We start from the raw sequence: 21,877 nt of genomic DNA, 5'->3' as shown, positions 1-21,877 counted from the left end.
CGATTAGTAATAATAAATATTGTTTAAATTAACATGAAATAGACTAAATTGTCATTATTACTTGGAAAGAATATTGAGATATTAATATGTTTTATTCGACCATGAATTGTAGTAGAAATGCAGTAGAACCGTAGTTGCAAAAGAATTGTAGTTAAATGGCACCTTGATTTACTTTATTATGGGAATTTTTGGGCTTAGCTTAAAATAAATAAAGTAAGTGGAAGTTTATACACATTTTAAACATTTATTTATATACATTGTTTATAATTTTTCTAATAAAAATTATAGACAATATCTGCACCCCAGCAATGTTATTTTCAATGTAATCGTAATGGTTTACCCATTATAATTTGATCCTTGTTTACTTTTCCTGCCGATTCCAATTCAAATCTAACGGAATGTGCGGAATTTGACTTTGTGCTGTTTACCAACACACGATGATTCATCGGATCGGTATTACGGTGATAACGCAAAGCGGTCATACCGCCGGCGCCTCTTCGCAGAAACGATACGTATTAAATAAACCAAAGTCTCGAATTCGGGGACCACGTGCAGCCTTTTGCAAATAAACGGCGCAATTGTTGCTCGGAGTGGCTCAGATAACGGTAGATTGAGTGCCCCCCGCGAATCCAACCGGGCCAAGCGATAATCCGCGCGATTTTGTGATCCCAAAAGTTCGAGACTCGAGACGAAAAAGATGAAATACATCCTGGTCACTGGCGGCGTCATCAGCGGCGTGGGAAAAGGCGTGATTGCCTCCTCGTTCGGCACCCTCCTCAAGTCCTGCGGCCTGGACGTCACCTCGATAAAGATTGACCCCTATATCAATATCGATGCTGGAACCTTTTCGCCATATGAGCATGGTGAGTTCTCAAGTTCTTTTCGCATTATATATGGTGTATATAATATGTATGCTCGCGACATTAGGGAAATGTTCGTCTTTTATTTTGGCAAAATTTCAATATTTCGCGTATCTGTGTGAGAGTTTGTGATATCGTGTGTGTGTGTATGTTAATGGGTGCCTGCAAGTATGTGCATTTATTGTTGTAAGGTGCAAGATGTTGTTGTTGTTGTCAAAGGTCACGCGGATTGTTGTAACCACATGGCGTGAGAGAGAGCGAGAGAGAGGAAGAAAGAGAGCGATGTGGCAGTGTTACCAAGCAGGGCAAAAAGCGCTCTCCCGCCAAAAAGCCTACAAAAACAAAGTGCTGAAAACAAATATTTCCAACCGTAAATCACATTGTCTACAGATACGCTGTTTGTTATGACTGCAGAAAAACAATTAAAAGAAAATTCTTGAGGTATACTTAAAAAAACAATTTGAAATCGAGATAAATTTTCTATTTCTACCGAATCTTTTATTAGTGTCAAATCATCTAATTTTTTTCAGTGCGTACAACTGAAAGACAATGTGGCGTGTTTACCGTTTTTCATGTGGGAGTGGAAAAGAGATAACTAGCTAACCCGGCCTGTCAGCTGTTTTTCATGCCCACTCCCTCGCACTCTCACCCTCTCTATCTTCCTCTCTCTGCTGTGAAAACCAACAACAAGTAATCGCACGTGTTTTGGAATGTTGGACTTTAGCAATTAAGTTTTGTTTATAAACAAATCAAAAAGGGAATACAAAAAAAAACCGAATCTAAGCGCATGGCAACAAAGAGAGAAAATAATAAATGCAACATTTATTTTCTTGAGTGTAAATAAATACGAATTTAGATCTCTCTACCTGCATTTCTCTCTTTCTTAATTTCTCTCTCTGTTTTTGGCTCTCTCACTTTTGTAACAAAAAATTCCTCCCTCAGCCGGCAGACATTGTTTTTGTTGTTATGGCTTGACATTGAAAATGAAAGTTTTTTTCCCCCTTTTTCACTTGCCTTGCTTTGCTCGGTTCCTTCTTATTTTTGTTTTGCTTTCCTTTTGTCCGTTTGTTTAGTGTTTTTATTCGATTGAGCGAAAAGGGGAACTGTTCACGCGAAACTGGTCAAAATGATCCGTAGGCACCGGCGATTGAAATAGAACTGAGCAATAGCCATTCGAAATCAGATTCTTTATCTTGCACTCAATTTAAAGCTCATTCTCAGCGATGAATTATTGTTTTTGAGTAGTTTTTGTTGAAATGGAAAAGGTCATTGAGTATTTAGTATGTTGCAACAGTTCACTGTACTTGTACTTTTGTGCATCTGTATGCAATTCTCTTGCTGATCCATTTCGCTCACTCACTTTTTCACTCTCATCCCCTCCCCCCTTTAAACTCTCTCACCTCCCCCTACTCACCCCACCTCCCCCTACTCTCCCCACCTCCAAAAAAGAACTTCCTCCACCAAAATGGCGCCAGCAACAATAACAACAACGACAAATGAATAAACGGCACACACAAATTTATTTATGCAACGTGCGAATGCAATTACGATGCATTTGTTTGCATGCGTGTGTGTGCTGTGTTTTTGGGTGGTGGGCGTCGTCTATATGTGTTGCTGTGTGACATGTGACGCAGCGTTGACCTGAACGATTTGCGAGGCCGCTCTACACGTGCGATTAAATACATAAATTAAAGTGAAAAGAAACAAAAGAAGTGTTGTGTGGTGAAAAAAAGAGAACGTTATTTTTGTTTCTTGGAATTGGCTTATCTGTAACCCGGTTGCGATGTACGAATTTTAAGTTTTCTTTCGTATTTTTAGTAATTTACTAGAAGTTACCATGGAAACAATAAGATAAAGTCGTTTTTAAACTGGGTGACTCATAAACTATAGACGGTTAAAGGTTGTATTTGATGTACGGATACATTTCAATAGTATTTGGTTAAAAAACATTTTATAAGATACTTCCATCAAAAGGAATTATTTAAAGTCTAGACTGTACAACTGCATTTCAATTAATTCTCCTCGCCTAATCAATTATGATACATACTTACATAAATTTGAAGTGGTGTAGATAGGCCTTTGCAACTTCGATGAGCTAAAAGAGCGTACAGTCCATCTCCCTCCCACAGCCTAACTCCCCCCACCACCCCCAACTCTGCCCACCTTTCGAGGGGATTACTGTCTGCCGCCTGTCATTTGCATTTTTGCGCCCAGCTTCACTTTTTGGGGGTCGAATTGCACAAAATGCAATTCTGCTCATTTGTTGTCCTGTTGTTGTTGTTGTGAGTTTGAGTTCGCTGCCGGCGTTGACGTCAGCGTCGACTGCGACTGCGGCACATGCGTGTGCTTCATTTGTTTTGCGTTAATTTCGGTAGTGTGAGTGCGAGTGGGTGTAAAAGAGGGGAGGGGAGGTGAGAATGGAATGGGAAATGGCAAGGGTCGCCATATTGGCCGCTGCGGCGTTCCATCTTTTGAGGGTGTCTTCTTCTAGCTGCCGAGTGCTTTGTTGCTTTGCTGTTGCTGTTGCCTGGGCTTTTTGCGTGTGCTTTGCGCTCCGTCATGCTCCCCACTGCCCCCTCACTCTGCATCTCACATCCCGCTCCATCGGTCACATTAGCGTTTTTAGCCATAAAAGAGCCAAGCTCCCCGCTCTCCTCCCCCTCCATCTCCTCTCTTTCGCTCTTCTGTCTGCCCGTTTGGTTGTGTGGCCGTCATCGGCGCGTCAACATCGTTAGCAGCTGTTGCTCTTTGCCTGTGCGCCATTAACTGCCTGCCCCTTGTCCCCGCCCCTCCCCTCTCCCTCCTCTCCTCATCTGCCTTGCACACCCCCCTTCGCTTCCACCTCCTTTTGGCCTGCATTTGCTTTGTTGCTGCCTTTCTGCTTGCGCATTCGTTACGCTCACGTTTCGCGACGACAATAATGCTTGGGCCTCTGCTGTTGCTGCTGCTGCTGCTCCTCTTCCTCTTTTTTCACTCACGCTCCTGCTCCGCCTTGTGCGTGTGCTGCCACATACAGTGGTAACTCACTAAGCAGAAGAAGCAAAAAGTTCGTATTTATGTGGAGGACAACTAAAATGCCACCCTTAAATCTGCTTTCTCGTCTGTTTGTTAAATTTAAAGTAGGGTTAAAACCTTGAAATTGCATGGAAAATCAGAGTTTCCTTTAAATTTAACAGACGGACGAGAAAACGGCCCTAAAAATTGTACATAAAAATTAAACCTAAAAATTTTGTCGCTGACGAAAGTTTGGCTCAACTTGAATAAACTTACTAGTAGTTTGGCTGAATAGATAAGGCCCAGATAAGCAATGTGGTGCAGGTGGCATTTCAATATATTTGACACGCTATTTTTAGAAGTGACAAAAATACCGTACACCGATAAAAGTAATTATATGTAATTACAACATGTAGGCACCTTAGCTATAAAGATTCTTTAAAAATTACTTATACGACACGTATGACAGTTAGTATTTATTCGAAAAGAATTCTAACCTTGTCAAATTATGAATTTCGGTGGATAATAATAAGCTTAAAACATGGAGAGTGAGCAAATGATGTGCATAAAGTTAGCAATGCAACTTTTGAAAATGCAAATTTTTTTCTATCGACAATTTGCCGTTATTTATCCGTAAATTATTCGTGAAAGAAAAAAATTTGCCGCTCAATTATTTTTAAAATTATGAGATGTTCTGCTAAGTTGATATCAACTTAGCAGAACACCCCCACTAAAGTGCAAAATTTCCGAAATCTTTTTTAATGGGAATTTGCCGTTATTTATCCGTAAATGATTCGCGAAAGAAAAAAGTTTGTTGCTCTTGTTTTAACATTTTTTTTTTAAAAAACATAGTTGTTCTGCTAAGTTGATATCAACTTAGCAGAACACCCCCACTAAAGTTCAAAATTTCCAAAATCTTTTCTAATGGGAATTTGCCGTTATTTATCCGTAAATGATTCGCGAAAGAAAAAAGTTTGTTGCTCTTGTTTTAACATTTTTTTTTTAAAACACATAGTTGTTCTGCTAAGTTGATATCAACTTAGCAGAACACCCCCACTAAAGTTCAAAATTTCCAAAATCTTTTCTAATGGGAATTTGCCGTTATTTATCCGTAAACGATTCGCGAAAGAAAAAATTTTGTTGCTCCTGTTTTAACATTTTTTTTTTTAAAACACATAGTTGTTCTGCTAAGTTGATATCAACTTAGCAGAACACCCCCACTAAAGTTCAAAATTTCCAAAATCTTTTCTAATGGGAATTTGCCGTTATTTATCCGTAAACGATTCGCGAAAGAAAAAATTTTGTTGCTCCTGTTTTAACATTTTTTTTTTTAAAAACATAGTTGTTCTGCTAAGTTGATATCAACTTAGCAGAACACCCCCACTAAAGTTCAAAATTTCCAAAATCTTTTCTAATGGGAATTTGCCGTTATTTATCCGTAAACGATTCGCGAAAGAAAAAATTTTGTTGCTCCTGTTTTAACATTTTTTTTTTAAACACATAGTTGTTCTGCTAAGTTGATATCAACTTAGCAGAACACCCCCACTAAAGTTCAAAATTTCCAAAATCTTTTCTAATGGGAATTTGCCGTTATTTATCCGTAAACGATCCTCGAAAGAAAAAAATTTGTTGCTCTTGTTTAACCCTTTTTTTTTAATAATAGTTGTTCTGCTAACATATGTATGTATGTACAACGCGGACGGTAGCAGAGCTCTGCTGACGTCGACGTCAAATGTGTAAAATTACCGCGAATTCTGCGTCCTGGAGGTTTATTAATTTCTGCAGTGAGTCTGAGTCATTATTATTTACAGAATTACACATAATCAAAAGTTAATAATGTTAAAGCATGAAAAATGGATGTTGCTTCTCACAGAAGCAGAATTCGCGGAAATTTTACACATTTGACGTCGACGTCAGCAGAGCTCTGCTACCGTCCGCATTGTACATACATATGTTAGCAGAACAACTATTATTAAAAAAAAAGGTTAAAACAAGAGCAACAAATTTTTTTCTTTCGCGAATCGTTTACGGATAAATAACGGCAAATTCCCATTAGAAAAGATTTTGGAAATTTTGAACTTTAGTGGGGGTGTTCTGCTAAGTTGATATCAACTTATGTTTATGTTTTTTAAAAAAAAAATGTTAAAACAGGAGCAACAAAATTTTTTCTTTCGCGAATCGTTTACGGATAAGTAACGGCAAATTCCCATTAGAAAAGATTTTGGAAATTTTGAACTTTAGTGGGGGTGTTCTGCTAAGTTGATATCAACTTAGCAGAACAACTATGTTTTTTAAAAAAAAAATGTTAAAACAGGAGCAACAAAATTTTTTCTTTCGCGAATCGTTTACGGATAAATAACGGCAAATTCCCATTAGAAAAGATTTCGGAAATTTTGAACTTTAGTGGGGGTGTTCTGCTAAGTTGATATCAACTTAGCAGAACATCTCATAATTTTAAAAATAATTGAGCGGCAAATTTTTTTCTTTCACGAATAATTTACGGATAAATAACGGCAAATTGTCGATAGAAAAAAATTTGCATTTTCAAAAGTTGCATTGCTAACTTTATGCACATGAGCAAATGTATGGTTCAGTCTACCACACCTTAATTATATTAACCTTTTGATAAAAAGCAACAGTGCGTATGAGTAATAAAAATTAGAGCCACTTCAAAAACATTTTTTTGGTTTGCTTTAAATGCCGTTATACGCCTTTTTGAGCTTATGATGAAAAAGTACACTGTCAGCTAAAGATTTCACAGGAATAGTTTTAGTAGACGTTACATTATCGAAGCTCTACCGTACTCATATACATATGGCCCGCGTGTGCGGGCTTTTGTGCGTGTGTGTTTGGGTGTGCAAAAATTAAATGGAAAATACCATTTCGCTGTGGCGGCTCTCCAACTCTCCAGCTCGCCAGCAGGATGTGACCGTTGCTACGCGTTTCTGGCGTCTGAGGTTGAGTGGCTGCCTCCCAACTGCGCCCCCTGCCACGCCTCGCACCGTTCCGCCCACTCATTTGCTGGCACACGCACACATACACAATACAGTTTACTGATGGGCCCGCACGTGTCGGTGTGTGTGTGTGTGTTCTATGGCTTCATAAGCTTCAATCTTCAGTCTGGTCAAAAGTTTGCCCACTTGCCATAACTTTAAGCATGGCTTACGGATCGCTTTAAGTAATTACATTGGCAGCAATACGGAATACAGAAGCCGTTTGCTAAATTAGCCATTTATTTAGCTTCAGGAAACTTGGTTGTGTATACTAACGATGAGTAAAAAACAAGTAAACTGAAGTAAACAAGTAAAAATTCTTTTCTACATGAAAAACGAAAATTTTCCATTGACTTTTTGTAGGAAATGTTTTTGAAAATCCTTCGCATTTTAAAACTTAACTCCTAAGGCCTTAATTTTTTAAAAACCAGAAGATCAAAACTTTGAAGTACTGTTTTTTATAAAACCATTAATTATAAAACCATTTCTTAAACATACTCTTAAGCTTAGTTTACAAACCACAACAAAACGTAATTGAAAAAAATCTAGAAAATAATTCAGAAATCTTAAGACATTTAGCCATGATAGAAACAACCTTTGGTGGGGTCTAGGGTCTTGAAATTTTTTTTTCAGCTCTGAGAACGATATAGTTTTATGAGATAATCCTTTGTTTCGAGTCTAATAGCTGCATTGGAAAATATAAACTGTAATCTTAGATAACAAAGCTTTGTTGAATCAACGATAAGCTTATCAAATTTATGAATATGTTAAATTATGCAGTTTAACATTAGGAATGTTGGATAACAAAATTAAGCAAATTACGATTGTTATAAAAGCGACTTTTAGACTTTTCTTAGCATTGATTAAGGATAATCTGGTGAAAAGATAGACCTTATAAAGATTGCGCAACGGGGGTCGTTTTGCTTAATTGTACGAGATTAAATTCGGAAATTCGAAATTCGGAGCGTCTGTCCAATCGCACTTGCCCCTTATTATATAGCGTTATATTACAACCTCTCGCTGCCTTCCACCTTCGTTTTTACCACCCAGCACCACCCACCTCACACTTACGGTGTCTGAGCGACAGGCGCCAGAAGAAGAAGAGGAAGAGTTATGAGAGGGGAGCGTGGAGAAGGGGAGCGATGGGGAGAGGAGAGCGAGGAGTGGAGAGGAAGAGCGGTAGCCGTGGAGCCACAGCCAAATTCACATCGATTCGCTTTGCCCGGCGTTTGTTGCACCGCCCCCGTTGGTTCTTCCTCTTCTTCTTCTTCTGCTGCTGCTGCCTCCTGTCGCGTGATTTTAACGAGCCTCCTCTCTCCCCCCACATCCCCCCACCGACCTCTCTTCATGGTTTATGCTTTTCGCTCGCTCGCTTCCGCGCGTTGATTGTTGTTGGCTGAGCATGCAGTAGGCAGGAAGAGCAAAAGGAGGAAGAGGAGAGGGGCAGGGGTGGTAAAGAGGAGCTCGAGGAGAGCAGCAGGCCACCGGCTCCACCTCACACAGACAGCACGGCTGGCTCTCTCTCGCATGTGTTTGTGTGTGGCCATGTGGCTATGTGAGTCAGTGTTTGTTAGTGTGTAAGTGTGCGTGTGCTGGATAGCCGGCAATAATATGCCCAAAAGCAGCAACAGCAAAAGCAACAACACCGGGTGCCAGCAGCGAGCAGAGCGAAGCAAATGGCGGCGGCCGTTTTTAGCGTTTGTGCGCGCTTCTCCACCTCCCCCTCCTTCGCACTCCCCCCTCTCTCACACTCCCCACTCTACACACACACACACACAATGTATATATGTCGCGCCGGCAAAAGCAAAAGCAAAAGCTTGTGGCGTGGCTTTGGCTCTCGCCTGAAACTGAACTTAACTGCCAGCCTGCTGACTGCTCTGCTCTGGCCCCACCCGCCCCCTCCCCCTCTTCTCTCCGGATAGCCTGCGCCTCCTCGCTGGCGTTTTTTGCGTTTCAGTGTGCGCTTCTCATGCCCTCTCTTTTCTATGGGTATTTCGAGTTCAAGAAGAGATTGGATATTCCAGCGAAGATTGTAAGGAATTAATCTCTGAAAAATCTGAAAAATCTTCTGATAAAAAGTGGTTGTATTTATGTGACTTTCTGCAAAATATCACCTTTATTGAGAAATATTTTAGTTAAAAGTGTAAAGCATTAATAGTTGAACGAATTGGCGTATTATCAGGATAGAGATTATTATTTTCCATTCATGTCCTACTTAGGGACTTGTTCTACCCCACATACCATTTAAAGCTTTTATCCCTATTTTACTTTAACAAGCGGGCGAGAAAACTGACATTTGTCCTGCTAACTGTCCTTTGCGATGCTATAATTCCCAACTGGTTTTAGCTGCGTAGTGTTGGTAAGTGCTTTAATTACAGAGGTATTTAGTGTTTTGAAGTGTTTAATTTATAGTTTGAAAACTTGACCCACAAATAACCATCCGTTAGGGCAAGTGTATCTCAATTTTCGTTCTTTCCTTGTCGGCCTTCCTTTAGTACTTTTTTTTTGTTTTTTTTTTATACATATTATTTTGCCTGCCTGCTGCTGCTGCTTCTGGTGGCTGTTTGGCTGGCTGGCGTCGTTTCAGCTGCCGCCGCTAGTTGGCACGTTTTGTTGGCTGGCTGGCTGGCTGGCTCGCTTGGCTTTTGGGGGGCTTGTGGACCTGGCCGGGGATTGCGATTTGGAGTGGGAACGGGAATGGAAATGGGTATGGGTATGGGGACTACGACTGGGCCTGGGTCTGAACACGGCCTGCTGGCTGGCTGACTGGCTCATGGCTCATGGCTTTCGGCCTGATGGCGGATGGCTGCAGCCTGTCGCAGTGGCAAATAGCCGATGGGGCATGGGCCAGGGGGTGGCAGAGGGGGCAGAGCGGTCTGTGTGCGGCAGCGGTGGCGGCGCGTCAACGGCAGCAAAAGCAGCAGCAGCAGCAACAACAACAACGCTGCCGCCGCCGCCGCGACAGCAGCAGCGGCGCTTCGCACTTTGCTCTGCTGAATTTTCAATTTCAGTTGTAAGCTGACTGCAATCAGCAGTGGTTCGCATTTTGGTTCGGGAATTCGCAATTCCGCAATTCGGTTTCCCCTCCGATTTTCTTCTCCCCGGCATTCTCGGCGCTCGTGAAAAACGCTCTCGGGACATAACGGAATATACGGGCCGTTGTTGCGGCTGTCCGAGCGCACGAAAAACTTTTCGATTATTATAAACTTTGGCGGTAACAAACACACACACGACGACCACCCACTGAAAACCACCCACATGTCCCGTTAGTTGCGACTCCTGGCGCGCTAATTTTTGCATACATATGCAGGCGTGTGTGCGAGCGAGTAAAAAGCACGCACATGTGTGCGTGTGTTTTATTGATTTTATGGAGCCACTATATAGTTTATACCCTCATCCCTCTTATAAGCCTATCGGCATTCTTTCTTTGCTCTTCATTCCTGGGCTAATTTCAATGACAGTCCAAGCGAGAGGGGGCAGTGATACAAGTTAAAGTTTTGATGGGGGAAGAATAGTTGGGAAGTAATACAGAGGGGTAGTTTAAATATGAGATTAAGGCTAGAATCTGTAGGGTTAAGAAGAAGGGAGGTTTAAAGCTAAAAGTAACTAAAGATGATGGAGTATTTTAATCTAAAGAAAAGGGGAAAGAAGTTGAAGTTGCCTGAGAGGATGAAATGACCCTTTTAAGATCGTAATCAAGTTAGATAACCGGCAAAATATGTTACTAAGTTTAAAAGAAAACAAAGATAAACTTGATTTCTTCTTGCGCAACATAAATTGGAACTAGATTACCAGATAATAAGTTTCCACATTTAATTAATTACTTTTAGGGGTGGTTAAGATTCTAATGATATGACAAGTTTGTATGTTTCTTTAACTACTACGTTTTTAAACTAATGTTCGAACTCTTATCTTTATAAAAGGAAGAAAGGAACATTACTATAAAGATAAGAATGACCATTTATGTAATACCTAAGCTTAAAAACTTTTTACTAGAACTTTTTAATTTTGATGTAGTTTTGATGGGATAAGCAAAAAAAGACGAGATAGTCCCCAGTACAATTTCCAGTGTTCTCTCTTTTCCAACTCGATCAATACAATGCCTTTATGCAAGATCTGACCTATAAATAGTTGTGGAGCCAAAGAAGCAGTCGTTATCTCGTTTCTCAAATAAAATCACTCGCTGATAAGCAGCGGGAAATCAAAGTTGAGGAAATGATTTCCAAATCCCCAGTGTTGGTCCACTTAGCTGCCAATTTCCTAGCCAAACAGCTTCCAGCTTCGTATGTGTATGTGTATGTGTGTGTGAGGCCTCATAACTTTCCACGGCGGGTCGAAACTTGTGAAATTCTTGGCTACCAACAGCAGACGAGCAGTTACCCAGCTCCCAATCACCTCGCCAGCAGCTGGGCCAGCTTTTCAGCCCGCTTTTTCAACCCCCCACCCCCTGGTTGGCCTGGCCCTACCCTCACCTAACAACAGCAACAACAACAGCAACGTAGCAACACACTGTCGCCGGCAGTTTTTGCCCATAAAAACGGCAACGGCAACGACGAAAACGAAAATTTAACGACTGCGCAACGTGACGCATTATTTGTCTGGCTTGGCTTGGCTTGGTTTGGCTTGGTCTTCTGGTCTCTTGTCTGCTGCCGCTGCCGCTGCCTTTGCTGCCTGTGCTGCCTGCAGCAAAGCAATAGCTGCCGCCAGAAATTGCTTTTGCTCGCTGGAATACATACGAACGTACATATAGATTGCGGCCTGTGCCTCCTCTGCCACTGAAACTGCCCCTTGCCCCTGCCCCTGCCCCTCCCACAATCTCGAGTCTCCACACTCCACGCTGCCGTTTTTAGTATTTCGCACTCTGTGCACGGCAAACATTTTTGCATGACTGACTGAATGCCGCCGCCTGCGCCTGACTCACTCACACACTCACAAACACACATCCACAGACCGATGCACTGGGGCCAGACGATGCACTTGGAGGAAATGATTGCAGTTTAGGAATAATATTGAAAATATTCTAAGGGAAGATTTCCTAAACAGCTTTATAGATGTTTTCGACTACGGTGATAGAGAAACACTGTTTAAAAGCTCATCTTAGGAGTCTTTAAAGTAATTCGAAGTTAAGATCAACTTTCTTATAATGGTAGAAAACTATGGTAAAGAAGGTGGTTTGAAAAATGCTTTAGGAACGTTTTGTTTTTCATAGAGATTTTCGGTGTAGGGATGGATTTGAGTTGGATTTTTAATAAATTGTAACATTAAATTCAATATTTGTTAAGGAAATTTATTTCTGGATGCAACAATGTTTATTCACCTTATTCTCCTTTACATGTTATAAGTCGTATCTCGTTATATGTATGATATATATATACAAATTAAAACTCCTTGAGTATCATACAAAAAGATAATAGATAGGATCTAATTTAGTTATAATCATGGTAGGATTAATGTTTTTACACTCATAGAAATTTTCCGGTAAAATCGCCCTAAAAACAAGGAAAATCGCCCTAAAACGGGGGTCAATGGCGACTAGGCAACAAAATTAGGGCAAATTGCCCTAAAAATACGGGTGAATTTGTCACACATTTAGGGCGATTTTTGGTATATCTAGGGCGATTTTTCTATTTTCAAAGCTAATTGCCCTAAAAATAGGAAATGAGACCCTTAAACTAAAGGCAGTTTCCTTTAAATCCAGGGCGATTTTTCTGGACTTATAGGCGAATTGCCCTGGAAATCGGAAAAAATACCTTTAAACTAAAGGCAGATTTTCATAAATCTAGGGTGTTTTTCTGGATTTTAGGGCAAATTGCCCTAGAAATATGAAAAAATATCCTGAAACTGAAGGCAGATTTTCATAAATTTAGGGCGTTTTTCTGGATTTATAGGCGAATTGCCCTAAAAAAAGCAAAGTGCTCCCCAAAATTTCACGGCTTTTTTTCATAAATAAAAATACGATTTCATTATATTTTTTTTGTTTTTTTTTTATATTTTTGTTTGTTGTTATTTACACAATTTCTAATTATATACATTTACAAACTTTCCTACTTATTCTTATTGCTAAAAGAATTACATCGATCTTAAAAATAATGTTTTGGCTTAATGTATTTTTTGGTCTTTAGGTTGTGTGCTTCCGCCGGAGGGAATTTTAGGTCTTTTAAGGTTTATTACAATAAGTACTGATTATCAAATTTTACTTCTAATTGAATGCATAGAAATAATATTTTTTTTTTTGAATGAACAGATTGTTTCTTTAAAATAGTTACAGTTAAAGTCGGATAAAGCTTTACCTTTCTTATCAGACTCTAAATGAATTTCATAAAACATTTTTTGGATAAATGTCGTGGTTTAAAACAAAAAATATTTTGAAGCACACATCAATACTTTTCAATAAGGTTCGAATTCTATAAAAAAACCTCTGATAGGTAAACTGGAAATTCACCAAGGTCAAAAAGGGCTTGTTCCCACGTTGCAGCTGAATGGTTGCAGTTTCGGCTTTCCGGATTAGCAATTTTCCGTCAATGCCTTTAGATGTGTTTGCAGTTCCCCAACAGTAGCCTTCCAAACCAAGAAACGGCTTCGCGGGTCCGCAATGGTGTGCTTCGCGTTCTTGCTCCCGCCGTCCTTTTTTGTCATTGCTGTCGCACCAACACTGAATGGATCGCAAGCCAAATTAAAGTTGATTGTATCTCTATTAAATAAAAACAGTCTATTTATTGAATGAGAAAAGAAAAAGAGAAAAAGCACATACCTTCAGCGTGGCTTTCCAAAGATTTGAGCAGTTTTATTCCCTTACTTTCGCTTTTAAAAAGTGCGAAAAGTGGTTTGCGGAAGCTGGATCTCAAAGACGTTCTCAATCTAAAACAAGAAAAAAAATTGTTAGAAATTAATATAAAAATGCACTACTAACAGTCAGAATTTTCATTTAGCCTGCGATTGCGTTTGCTGCTACTTCTGGAAAAAAAGAAGCAACAAAAGCAAATTTCGGTTACTGACGAAATGACGCAATAGAAATTTGGGGGTTATTTTGGCATATGCACTTGTGAATGCGGTTTGTCCGGTGCATAAATACAGATTTCTGGTAAATATATACATCTGTACACATGTGTGTATTCTGTTGCATCATCTTTTTACCTCAAGCATTATTTACATATACACATACATATATGTATACTCTTATTAATGTTCTTACTTTGTTCTGCCACACTTCCAAAACTCTACATCTGGACCGCTGCTTCCAGTCAAATCTTTTTAAGTTTCAGCTGCATTTTCATCTGTTACAGATATGTAAATTCAATTAGTTATTAATATCCAAATTGCACAATTATATATGTATGTACTCACCAGAAAAACCGAGAAAGAATCGCCTCCCAAGTCCTTTAATAGCGTTTACATTTTTCACTTTTTCACAAACAAAAGGTTTCACAAACACGTCTTTCGCCGCCAAGCGCCCGAAAAATTATGACAAAGTCTAGACAATGCAACTCTTTCTACCCCCACCCTTGCCACTGCAACGGACGAAAAGTAGCAAAGAAGAAGAAAAAGGTCCGCCCTAATATACACACACATTCACTTGTTTTGACCTGTCAACCACACACACATACACACATGTATTACATATGTATCCATTAATTGCGTCTTAAAATTTCGTTTGACTCTTCCTTGTTTTTAGGGCAATTTCAGAACATTTTTTTTGCTATTTTGTTCAACGTTTTAGGGCGATTTCGCCCTAAAAAGAAGGAATTACTTTTGGAGTCGACTCATGAAAATTCGCCCTAAAAAACAGGGCAAATTGGCCTTTTTGGAAAAACTAACCCTAAAAAATATTTTCCATGGCGATTTTTCGTAACTTTAGGGCTAGCCACCCGTATAATAAGAAAATTTTTCGTAGTTTTAGGGCGACCTCGGTTTTAGGGCGACTTTTCTAGTATTTAGGTAAAAATTTCTATGAGTGTAAAGAAGTGTTCTTCAGAAGACTTAAAGAAACATTTTTAATTACATGAGGATTGCTAACTTTTGTCCAAGTGTATCCAGCGCAGCGTGCAAGAGAGGGGGATCTGGGGAGAGTCAGAGGCAGCGGAACCGGGAGCGTGAGCGGAAAGCAGGGAGCAGGGAGCTGGGAGCAGGCAGGCTCGTGGAGTAACCGTTGGCTGGTCTTGGTCTCTCGGTCGTCGGTCGTCGCCGCCGTCTGTCTCTGTCTTTCCGTCCCTCTCTGTCGCTCTGGCCTGGCGTGTTTATAATTTGATTTCGCTGCTTCTTTCCTGCCTCGTCTGCTTCTTCTTTCAGCTTTGGCGCAAGCGTTGGGTGGGGCGGGGAGTGGGGGAGATGGACGTTGGGGAGCAGAGCAGAGCAGAGAAGCATTTCCTGTCGCCCTGCTCTTTTTGGGCCTAGGCCTAAGGAAGGAATCTTAATGAAGTTATTGTGTTAACAGTTTGGGGAGCACTGGCTGCTCATTGATGGTCACGGATCGCAGCTAACTGGCGGGTGGGAGAGGGATGGCAATCAGTGAGTGACCAAAAAGCCTAATGCTCTTTTTACTCTCATTGAGTTAGATTTTTGTGTGTGTGTGTTTGTCAGCCTTTAAAGCATGCATTTGGCATTCACCGTTAGCTGGCGGGGAGCAAGTGAAACAGCAAGAGCTGCCCATTAAACAAAGTGAACGCGCGAAACAAAGACAAAAGAATCAAGAAAATAAAGAACTCAATCGTTTGAGCGCGCTAAGATGGCGCCAAAAAAGTCCACCATTGTGCTCAATGTGGAGCAGTTTATTCACGACATCGAGGAGCGTCCGGCCATCTGGAACCGCAACTTCCACTGCAACAAGGCCTTCCTCGAGCAGATGTGGGACGAGCTGAGCGGAGCGCACAAGCTGCCGAGTAAGTAGAGCATATGGCCATGGCCAAAAGGAGTTGCCCCCACAGTGTTGCCAACCAAAAGTTGATCTTAAACTACACTTCTTTAACAGAAAATAATAAAAAAAAAAATTAGGTGGTCCTACAAGTCAGTAAAAAAATCTAAAAAAAAAATAAGAAATAATAAATAAAAAAAATTGTTTGTTAAAAAAAAATATATAATAATACTTTAGTTGAACACAAAATTATCCAAACAAGAATGTAAAAATTTAAAATTAGTGTTAAAAGGCTTGGTTAGCTTTCATCCAATGAATTTTTTTTTTTAGGACTAATCTTGTTTGGTATATTTAATGAAATAATACAAGTTTTAGCAAATATCTTTTACATAAAAACATTTCTTAGATCTTTGAAAGTTGTGATTTAAAAATTATTAAGTTTATCTTAGTTAGATTTATTCCAAAATAAACACAAGTTAATTACTTTACTAGGAATTTCTTTTCAAATAATCAAAAATAGCCGTTTCTATTTACGTAATAAAGCTAAATAAAGTAGTTTCCTGTTCTAATCAGATTTGACGATTAACAAGCCAAGTTGGCAACACTGACAATGACTCCAAACGTGAACAAAGAGGTTTCTATCGTTATACCACTCTCCCTCCCAGAGATCGTGCTCAAGGCCAAGTGGAAGGGACTGCGGGACAATTTCCGAGTGGAGTACAAGCGGATTCCTCGGGCGGATAACGGGGATTTTATGGTAGACCCGGCCACCTTTGAGTCCAAGTGGCTGCACTATTACGCATTGCTGTTTCTGAGTGAGTTTTAAATTGGTTATTTAACAGATTGTTATCTTTAAAATTACATTTTTGTACCTATCAGCCGATCACATGCGCCATCGTTTGCCCAAAAACGAACAGGATCAGTCCTTCTACTTCAACCAGCAGAGCGAGGATTGCGAAAAGACGGTGGTGGAGCCGGATTTGACAAATGGTTTGATCCGTCGCCTGCAGGACAGCGACGAGGATTACGACGAGGAGGACATGGAGGCGGAGGCGGACGGAGAGGCCAGCGAAGCGACCATGGAAGAGGCGATGCCCACGCCACCGGCTGCCCACCAAATGAACCAAGTGAGCACCACACCATTGGCTACGGGAGCACTGAGAGCTCAGGAGGAGGCGCATCAGCATGCCTTGATCAAGGCGGGATTACTTCGCGCCCAGTTGATGGAGCTGGAAAAGGAGGCCGAGGATCTGAGCAAGAAACCAGCTCCACCGCAACCGCAGCAGCAGCAACAGCAGCATTCTCCAGCGGCTCCCTTACTGCAGTTGCTGGTGGAACCACCGGCTGCCCATTGCTCTCCGCCGCCAGTGGTGACCACCACATCCGCACAAGTACAACAACCAGGATCAGCGGCTGTTTTGGCGCCGGCAACGACCACCTCCGCATCGTCTGTGTCCTCCAATGGAGCGTCAGTGGGGGGCAAGAGATCTGTGTCGCCACCGCCACTCTACAACAAGGCTCATCATCCGCTGGCCACTCTGGCAGCAGCTCATCATGCGGCCAAGGAGAGAAATGAGGATTTCGGCGGCTCCTCCGCGGTGAACGGAACGGGAGATCATCTCAGCTTCACACAACACTCCTATGCCAATGGACTGATACCCGCCCTCAAGCTGAAGAGACCGCGTCTCTCGGAGGATAGCAACTTCAATGGATCCTCCACGATGGATGCACCACTCGTGCCCGAGGACGATGACTACCACTACTTACTAAGTCTGCATCCGTACATGAAGCAGTTGACCGCCGCTCAAAAGCTACGCATACGCACCAAGATACAAAAGCTCATCTTCAAGGAGCTCTACAAGGAGGATCTCGAGGAGTCCAAGTAGTGGAATAGACTAGACTAAGCCCAAGACTGTACATACGCCCTGTAGCCTAGATCATAAGCATTATACTTAGTTTTTCTCCATGCCATGCTACTTGATTGATTTCTAGTTGAGCGCCACTCCAAGGAAAGCTGGGAGTGCGCCATTTACGCCTAAGCACAAATACCTTGGAAATAAAGATGTAACTGTAAAAGGTTTTCCAGTTTTTAATTATTTTTATAAGAAAAGGGAGGGTTGAAATTATCTTAACACTTATTAACTGTTATATTCCATTTTTTTAGGTGAGGTATACGTTTTGGACGATGGCGCCGAGGTGGATTTGGATTTGGGAAACTATGAACGCTTTCTGGATGTCACTCTGCATCGGGACAACAACATAACCACGGGCAAGATCTACAAGTTAGTCATCGAAAAGGAGCGCACTGGCGAATATTTGGGCAAAACGGTTCAAGGTGAGTTATTAAAAAACGTAAATAGTGTTTTATAAGATTTCCCTATGAAGGCGAAAGAAATTAATCTTGTAGATTAGAGAAAACATATGAGTGATTCTTTGTGAAACGTATCGAGAGAAGTTAAAAAAAAAATCCATTTGACAGAAGCGAAGATGTGGCGATGCTATTTTTATACCCTTGCAGAGGGTATTATAATTTCAGTCAGATGGTTGCATAGCAGTGAAGGAGATGTATCCGACCACATAAAGTATATATATTCTTGATCAGCACCAATAGACGAGTCTATCTAGCCATGTCCGTCTGTCCGTCTGTCTGTCTGTCCGTCTGTCCGTTTCTATGCGAACTAGTCTCTCAGTTTTAAAGCTATCGGCTTGAAACTTTCCCAAAAGTCTTCTTTCTATTGCAGGTAGTACATATGTCGGAGCGAGCCGGATCGGACCACTATATTTTAAGGCTCCCATAGGAATATTCAAACAAATATAAGAAAACTCATTGTAACTTTGTAGGAAGTAGGCGTTTTGATTCTTGACTACTTAAAAACAAAATTTAAATAAATAGAAACGCTGAATCTGGAATCCCTGGAACTGCACCGAGTGAGCATTCTTTTATCTGCAAGGGTATATAAGCTTCGGCTGGCCGAAGGTAGCTTCCTTTCTTGTTTTTGTTTAATTAATTTATAATTTTAAATAACGTGGGGTAAAAAATAAATCAAAATACCCAAAAATTATTATTTTTGCCAAGCTTTCAGATAAAAATAACACCCATAATGGTTCAAAAAAAAAAATATTTCATTCGCAGTTTTCTGCAAATCGGCATTTTTAATCTTTATCAAAAAATATTATAATGTTCTATACACAAATCTGGTTGGGTCTTGAAAGTTTCGTCATGCGACCTCCATTACTTTCTGCATAATTTAGTAAAACAATAAAAACAATATTTATAAAATTATTATCTCTGTTTTCTTCACAGTTGTCCCCCACATCACGGATGCCATTCAAGAATGGGTGGAGCGTGTGGCCCAAACGCCTGTCCAGGGATCCTCGAAGCCCCAGGTTTGCGTTGTGGAATTGGGCGGAACCATCGGCGATATTGAGGGCATGCCTTTCGTTGAGGCCTTCCGCCAGTTTCAGTTCCGCGTGAAGAGGGAGAACTTTTGTTTGGCCCACGTATCGTTGGTTCCGTTGCCCAAGGCCACCGGTGAACCCAAGACGAAGCCCACTCAAAGTTCGGTTAGGGAACTGCGTGGTTGCGGCCTGAGTCCCGATTTGATTGTCTGCCGATCGGAGAAACCCATTGGACTGGAGGTCAAGGAGAAGATCAGCAACTTTTGTCACGTGGGTCCGGATCAGGTGATATGCATCCATGACTTGAACTCCATTTATCATGTGCCGCTGCTGATGGAGCAGAATGGAGTGATAGAGTACCTCAACGAGCGACTGCAGCTGAATATTGACATGAGCAAGAGGACCAAGTAAGTCTAAAATCTCTCCTGAAAATCTAGGAATAGAAACTCATCCATTTCTTATTTTAGATGCCTTCAGCAATGGCGCGATTTGGCCCGCCGCACGGAAACCGTTCGCCGCGAAGTTACCATTGCCGTCGTGGGCAAATACACCAAGTTTACGGACTCGTACGCCTCCGTGGTGAAGGCTCTGCAACATGCCGCTCTGGCCGTAAACCGCAAACTAGAGCTGGTCTTCATTGAATCTTGTCAGCTGGAGGAGGAAACTCTGCAGTCGGAGCCGAGCAAATACCACAAGGAGTGGCAGAAGCTGTGCGAAAGCGATGGCATCCTGGTGCCCGGTGGCTTCGGTTCCCGCGGCATGGAGGGCAAGATCCGAGCATGCCAGTGGGCGCGAGAGAATCGTAAGCCGTTGCTGGGCATCTGTTTGGGTCTGCAGGCGGCCGTGATTGAGTTTGCGCGCAGTAAACTGGGTCTCAAGGATGCCAACACCACGGAAATCGACCCGAAAACGGCCAATGCCCTGGTCATCGATATGCCGGAGCATCACACGGGTCAATTGGGAGGCACTATGCGTTTGGGCAAACGAACTACTGTGTTCGCCGAGGGTCCCAGTGTCATTCGTCAGCTTTATGGTAATCCCAAGACGGTGGAGGAGCGACATCGGCATCGGTACGAGGTTAATCCCAAGTATGTACCGCGGCTGGAGGAGCACGGCATGCGATTTGTGGGCACCGACGAGGACAAGACCAGGATGGAAATCATTGAGCTCAGTGGCCATCCGTATTTCGTGGCCACGCAATATCATCCGGAGTACTTGTCGCGACCCCTGAAGCCCTCGCCTCCTTTCCTCGGCCTGATCCTGGCCTCCGTGGATCGGTTGTCGCAATATATTCAGCGCGGTTGCCGCCTGTCGCCCCGCCAGCTATCCGATGCCTCTTCGGATGAGGAGGAGAGTGTTGTGGGCTTGGCCGGCGCAACGAAATCGTTGAGGTCCCTAAAGCTACCCGGCACACCCAAAAATGGAATTTCAAATGGCTGCAATGGTAGCTCCAGCACTTCCGACGGCGAAGGCGCCTGCGGAGGCGTTGATCTCACCAACGGCCATTAATGAAGTTGTGAACGGTTTCCTAACCCTGGAAGTGTTTAAGATCCGTTTAACAGAAGTGCTCCTGTTGGCGCAATTTGAACTTCGCCAACAGGAGCATAACTGGATGTGTATAATAGGGTGTTGTCGACTTAAACATCTTTTATGTTTCATTGAAGTGACTAAAAGTAATCCGCATATCCTTCTTTAGTTAGTATAAGTTAAATATAATTTTAATTTCATGAGGATTAGTCAAGAGTTATAACTAGTATGATTCTGATGCTCCAAGATTTTGGTTTTTCGTATATTTTATAATATTTTTATTATATTATGTTTCTTAAGAATTAAAAGCTCTATTCTACTACGCTAAAATGAAAATGTCACGTTTGCCTCAGAAATCGCTTAGCGCTGAGTTCTGGCTCTGTTTATCTTTTTTTATTTTGATATAAAACACACGGTATATTTAAATAATATGTTATTAATTTTAATGAACCAAGGTTTTATTGAACAGTTCTTAAATATGTTTTTGATTGGAAATAGTTTAGTTCTTTAAAACTAAAATATCCCCTCTTGTGTTACTTTATGTCACTCCGATTTGTCAATTATTTTGAAACCTTAAAAATCGACTCACCCTTGTGTGAATAGCCTCGCGTGTGTCTTCTTGAACGAAAATGGAAATAGTTTATAATCTCCTTAACTTACGACTACAATTACCATAATATAACTTGCTTATGGTATGGCTTAAACAATATTTAAAGCAAACAAAACGAAATGTAAGCAATTACCTTATCCATATATATTTTTAGATAAATAATGAAATAATTCTATATAAAATGTGCATTATTTGAATTTGGTGGGCAGCTGAAAAAAGTGTTGGAAACTACAAAAGTGTTGATAGTACAACTATCCCTTTTTCTCTTTGATGGCCTTTTCAAAATTAAAATCGTTACTTGGCGGGCAGTTTTTAAATTTAAATTCAAAGCTACTGATAAATGGGAAGAATTTTCTTGTTGCTATACAAATGTTTATTCACTATTGTATTTTTCAGGTTCGTTGGTGGTCGCAATTTTTAAATTAAATTGTTTCTGCATTGTCGAATTAGAATTAATTAGGTGCAAATTGTTGGTATAGTCGGAAAACAATTGTTTTAAAAATAAACTAAAGCTTTTTGTCACCATCGAAAGTGTCAACTAAATTTTGGAAACTACAAGGCGTCGGAACAAGTGCTAAAAATCTATTTTTAAGGTCAGGCACATCAATACGGAAAGGGAATTAACTGCTTAGCAACCACGTGCTTA

General features: G+C 41.1%; 1 protein-coding gene and 1 long non-coding RNA gene across 6 annotated transcripts; one reads left to right on the top strand and one right to left on the bottom strand.

The window, feature by feature from the left end:
* The first annotated feature begins 474 nt into the window (after positions 1-474).
* Positions 475-21,413, top strand: Ctps (CTP synthase). Of its 4 annotated transcripts, none has more exons than XM_017150940.3 (4): positions 475-863; positions 17,860-18,030; positions 19,000-19,501; positions 19,562-21,413. In XM_017150940.3, the coding sequence occupies exons 1-4, from the start codon at positions 698-700 to the stop codon at positions 20,601-20,603; spliced, it is 1,881 nt and encodes a 626-aa protein (XP_017006429.1). In that variant the 5' UTR covers positions 475-697; the 3' UTR covers positions 20,604-21,413. The 4 variants fall into 4 exon arrangements, with proteins under 4 accessions (XP_017006429.1, XP_070070723.1, XP_017006430.2 ...); XM_070214622.1 differs by lacking the exons at positions 475-863; positions 17,860-18,030; positions 19,000-19,501; positions 19,562-21,413 and adding exons at positions 9,602-10,061; positions 15,458-15,723; positions 16,361-16,510; positions 16,575-17,765; XM_017150941.3 differs by lacking the exons at positions 475-863; positions 17,860-18,030; positions 19,000-19,501; positions 19,562-21,413 and adding exons at positions 9,602-10,061; positions 15,425-15,723; positions 16,361-16,510; positions 16,575-17,765.
* Positions 13,303-14,370, bottom strand: LOC108065321 (uncharacterized). 2 transcript variants are annotated; one of them, XR_011418737.1, is made up of 4 exons: positions 14,192-14,370; positions 14,040-14,121; positions 13,599-13,705; positions 13,303-13,538 (listed from the first exon to the last, which is right to left on the bottom strand). It is a non-coding gene; the product is annotated as an uncharacterized lncRNA (long non-coding RNA). The 2 variants fall into 2 exon arrangements; XR_001770302.3 differs by having other exon boundaries at positions 14,040-14,201.
* Positions 21,414-21,877: the final 464 nt, after the last annotated feature.

This window comes from Drosophila takahashii, chromosome 3L, assembly GCF_030179915.1.
Source record: "Drosophila takahashii strain IR98-3 E-12201 chromosome 3L, DtakHiC1v2, whole genome shotgun sequence".
NCBI classification, from domain to species: domain Eukaryota; kingdom Metazoa; phylum Arthropoda; class Insecta; order Diptera; family Drosophilidae; genus Drosophila; species Drosophila takahashii.
Note: the sequence above shows the minus strand (reverse complement) of the source record. Positions and strands in the feature narration are given on the sequence as shown.

Coding starts and splice junctions, on each gene's coding strand:
- Ctps (XM_017150940.3), top strand. CDS start 698: ATGAAATACATCCTGGTCACTGGCGGCGTCATCAGCGGCGTGGGAAAA. Junction 18,031..18,999: donor TTTGGGCAAAACGGTTCAAG/GTGAGTTATTAA, acceptor TTTTCTTCACAG/TTGTCCCCCACATCACGGAT. Junction 19,502..19,561: donor GACATGAGCAAGAGGACCAA/GTAAGTCTAAAA, acceptor TTCTTATTTTAG/ATGCCTTCAGCAATGGCGCG.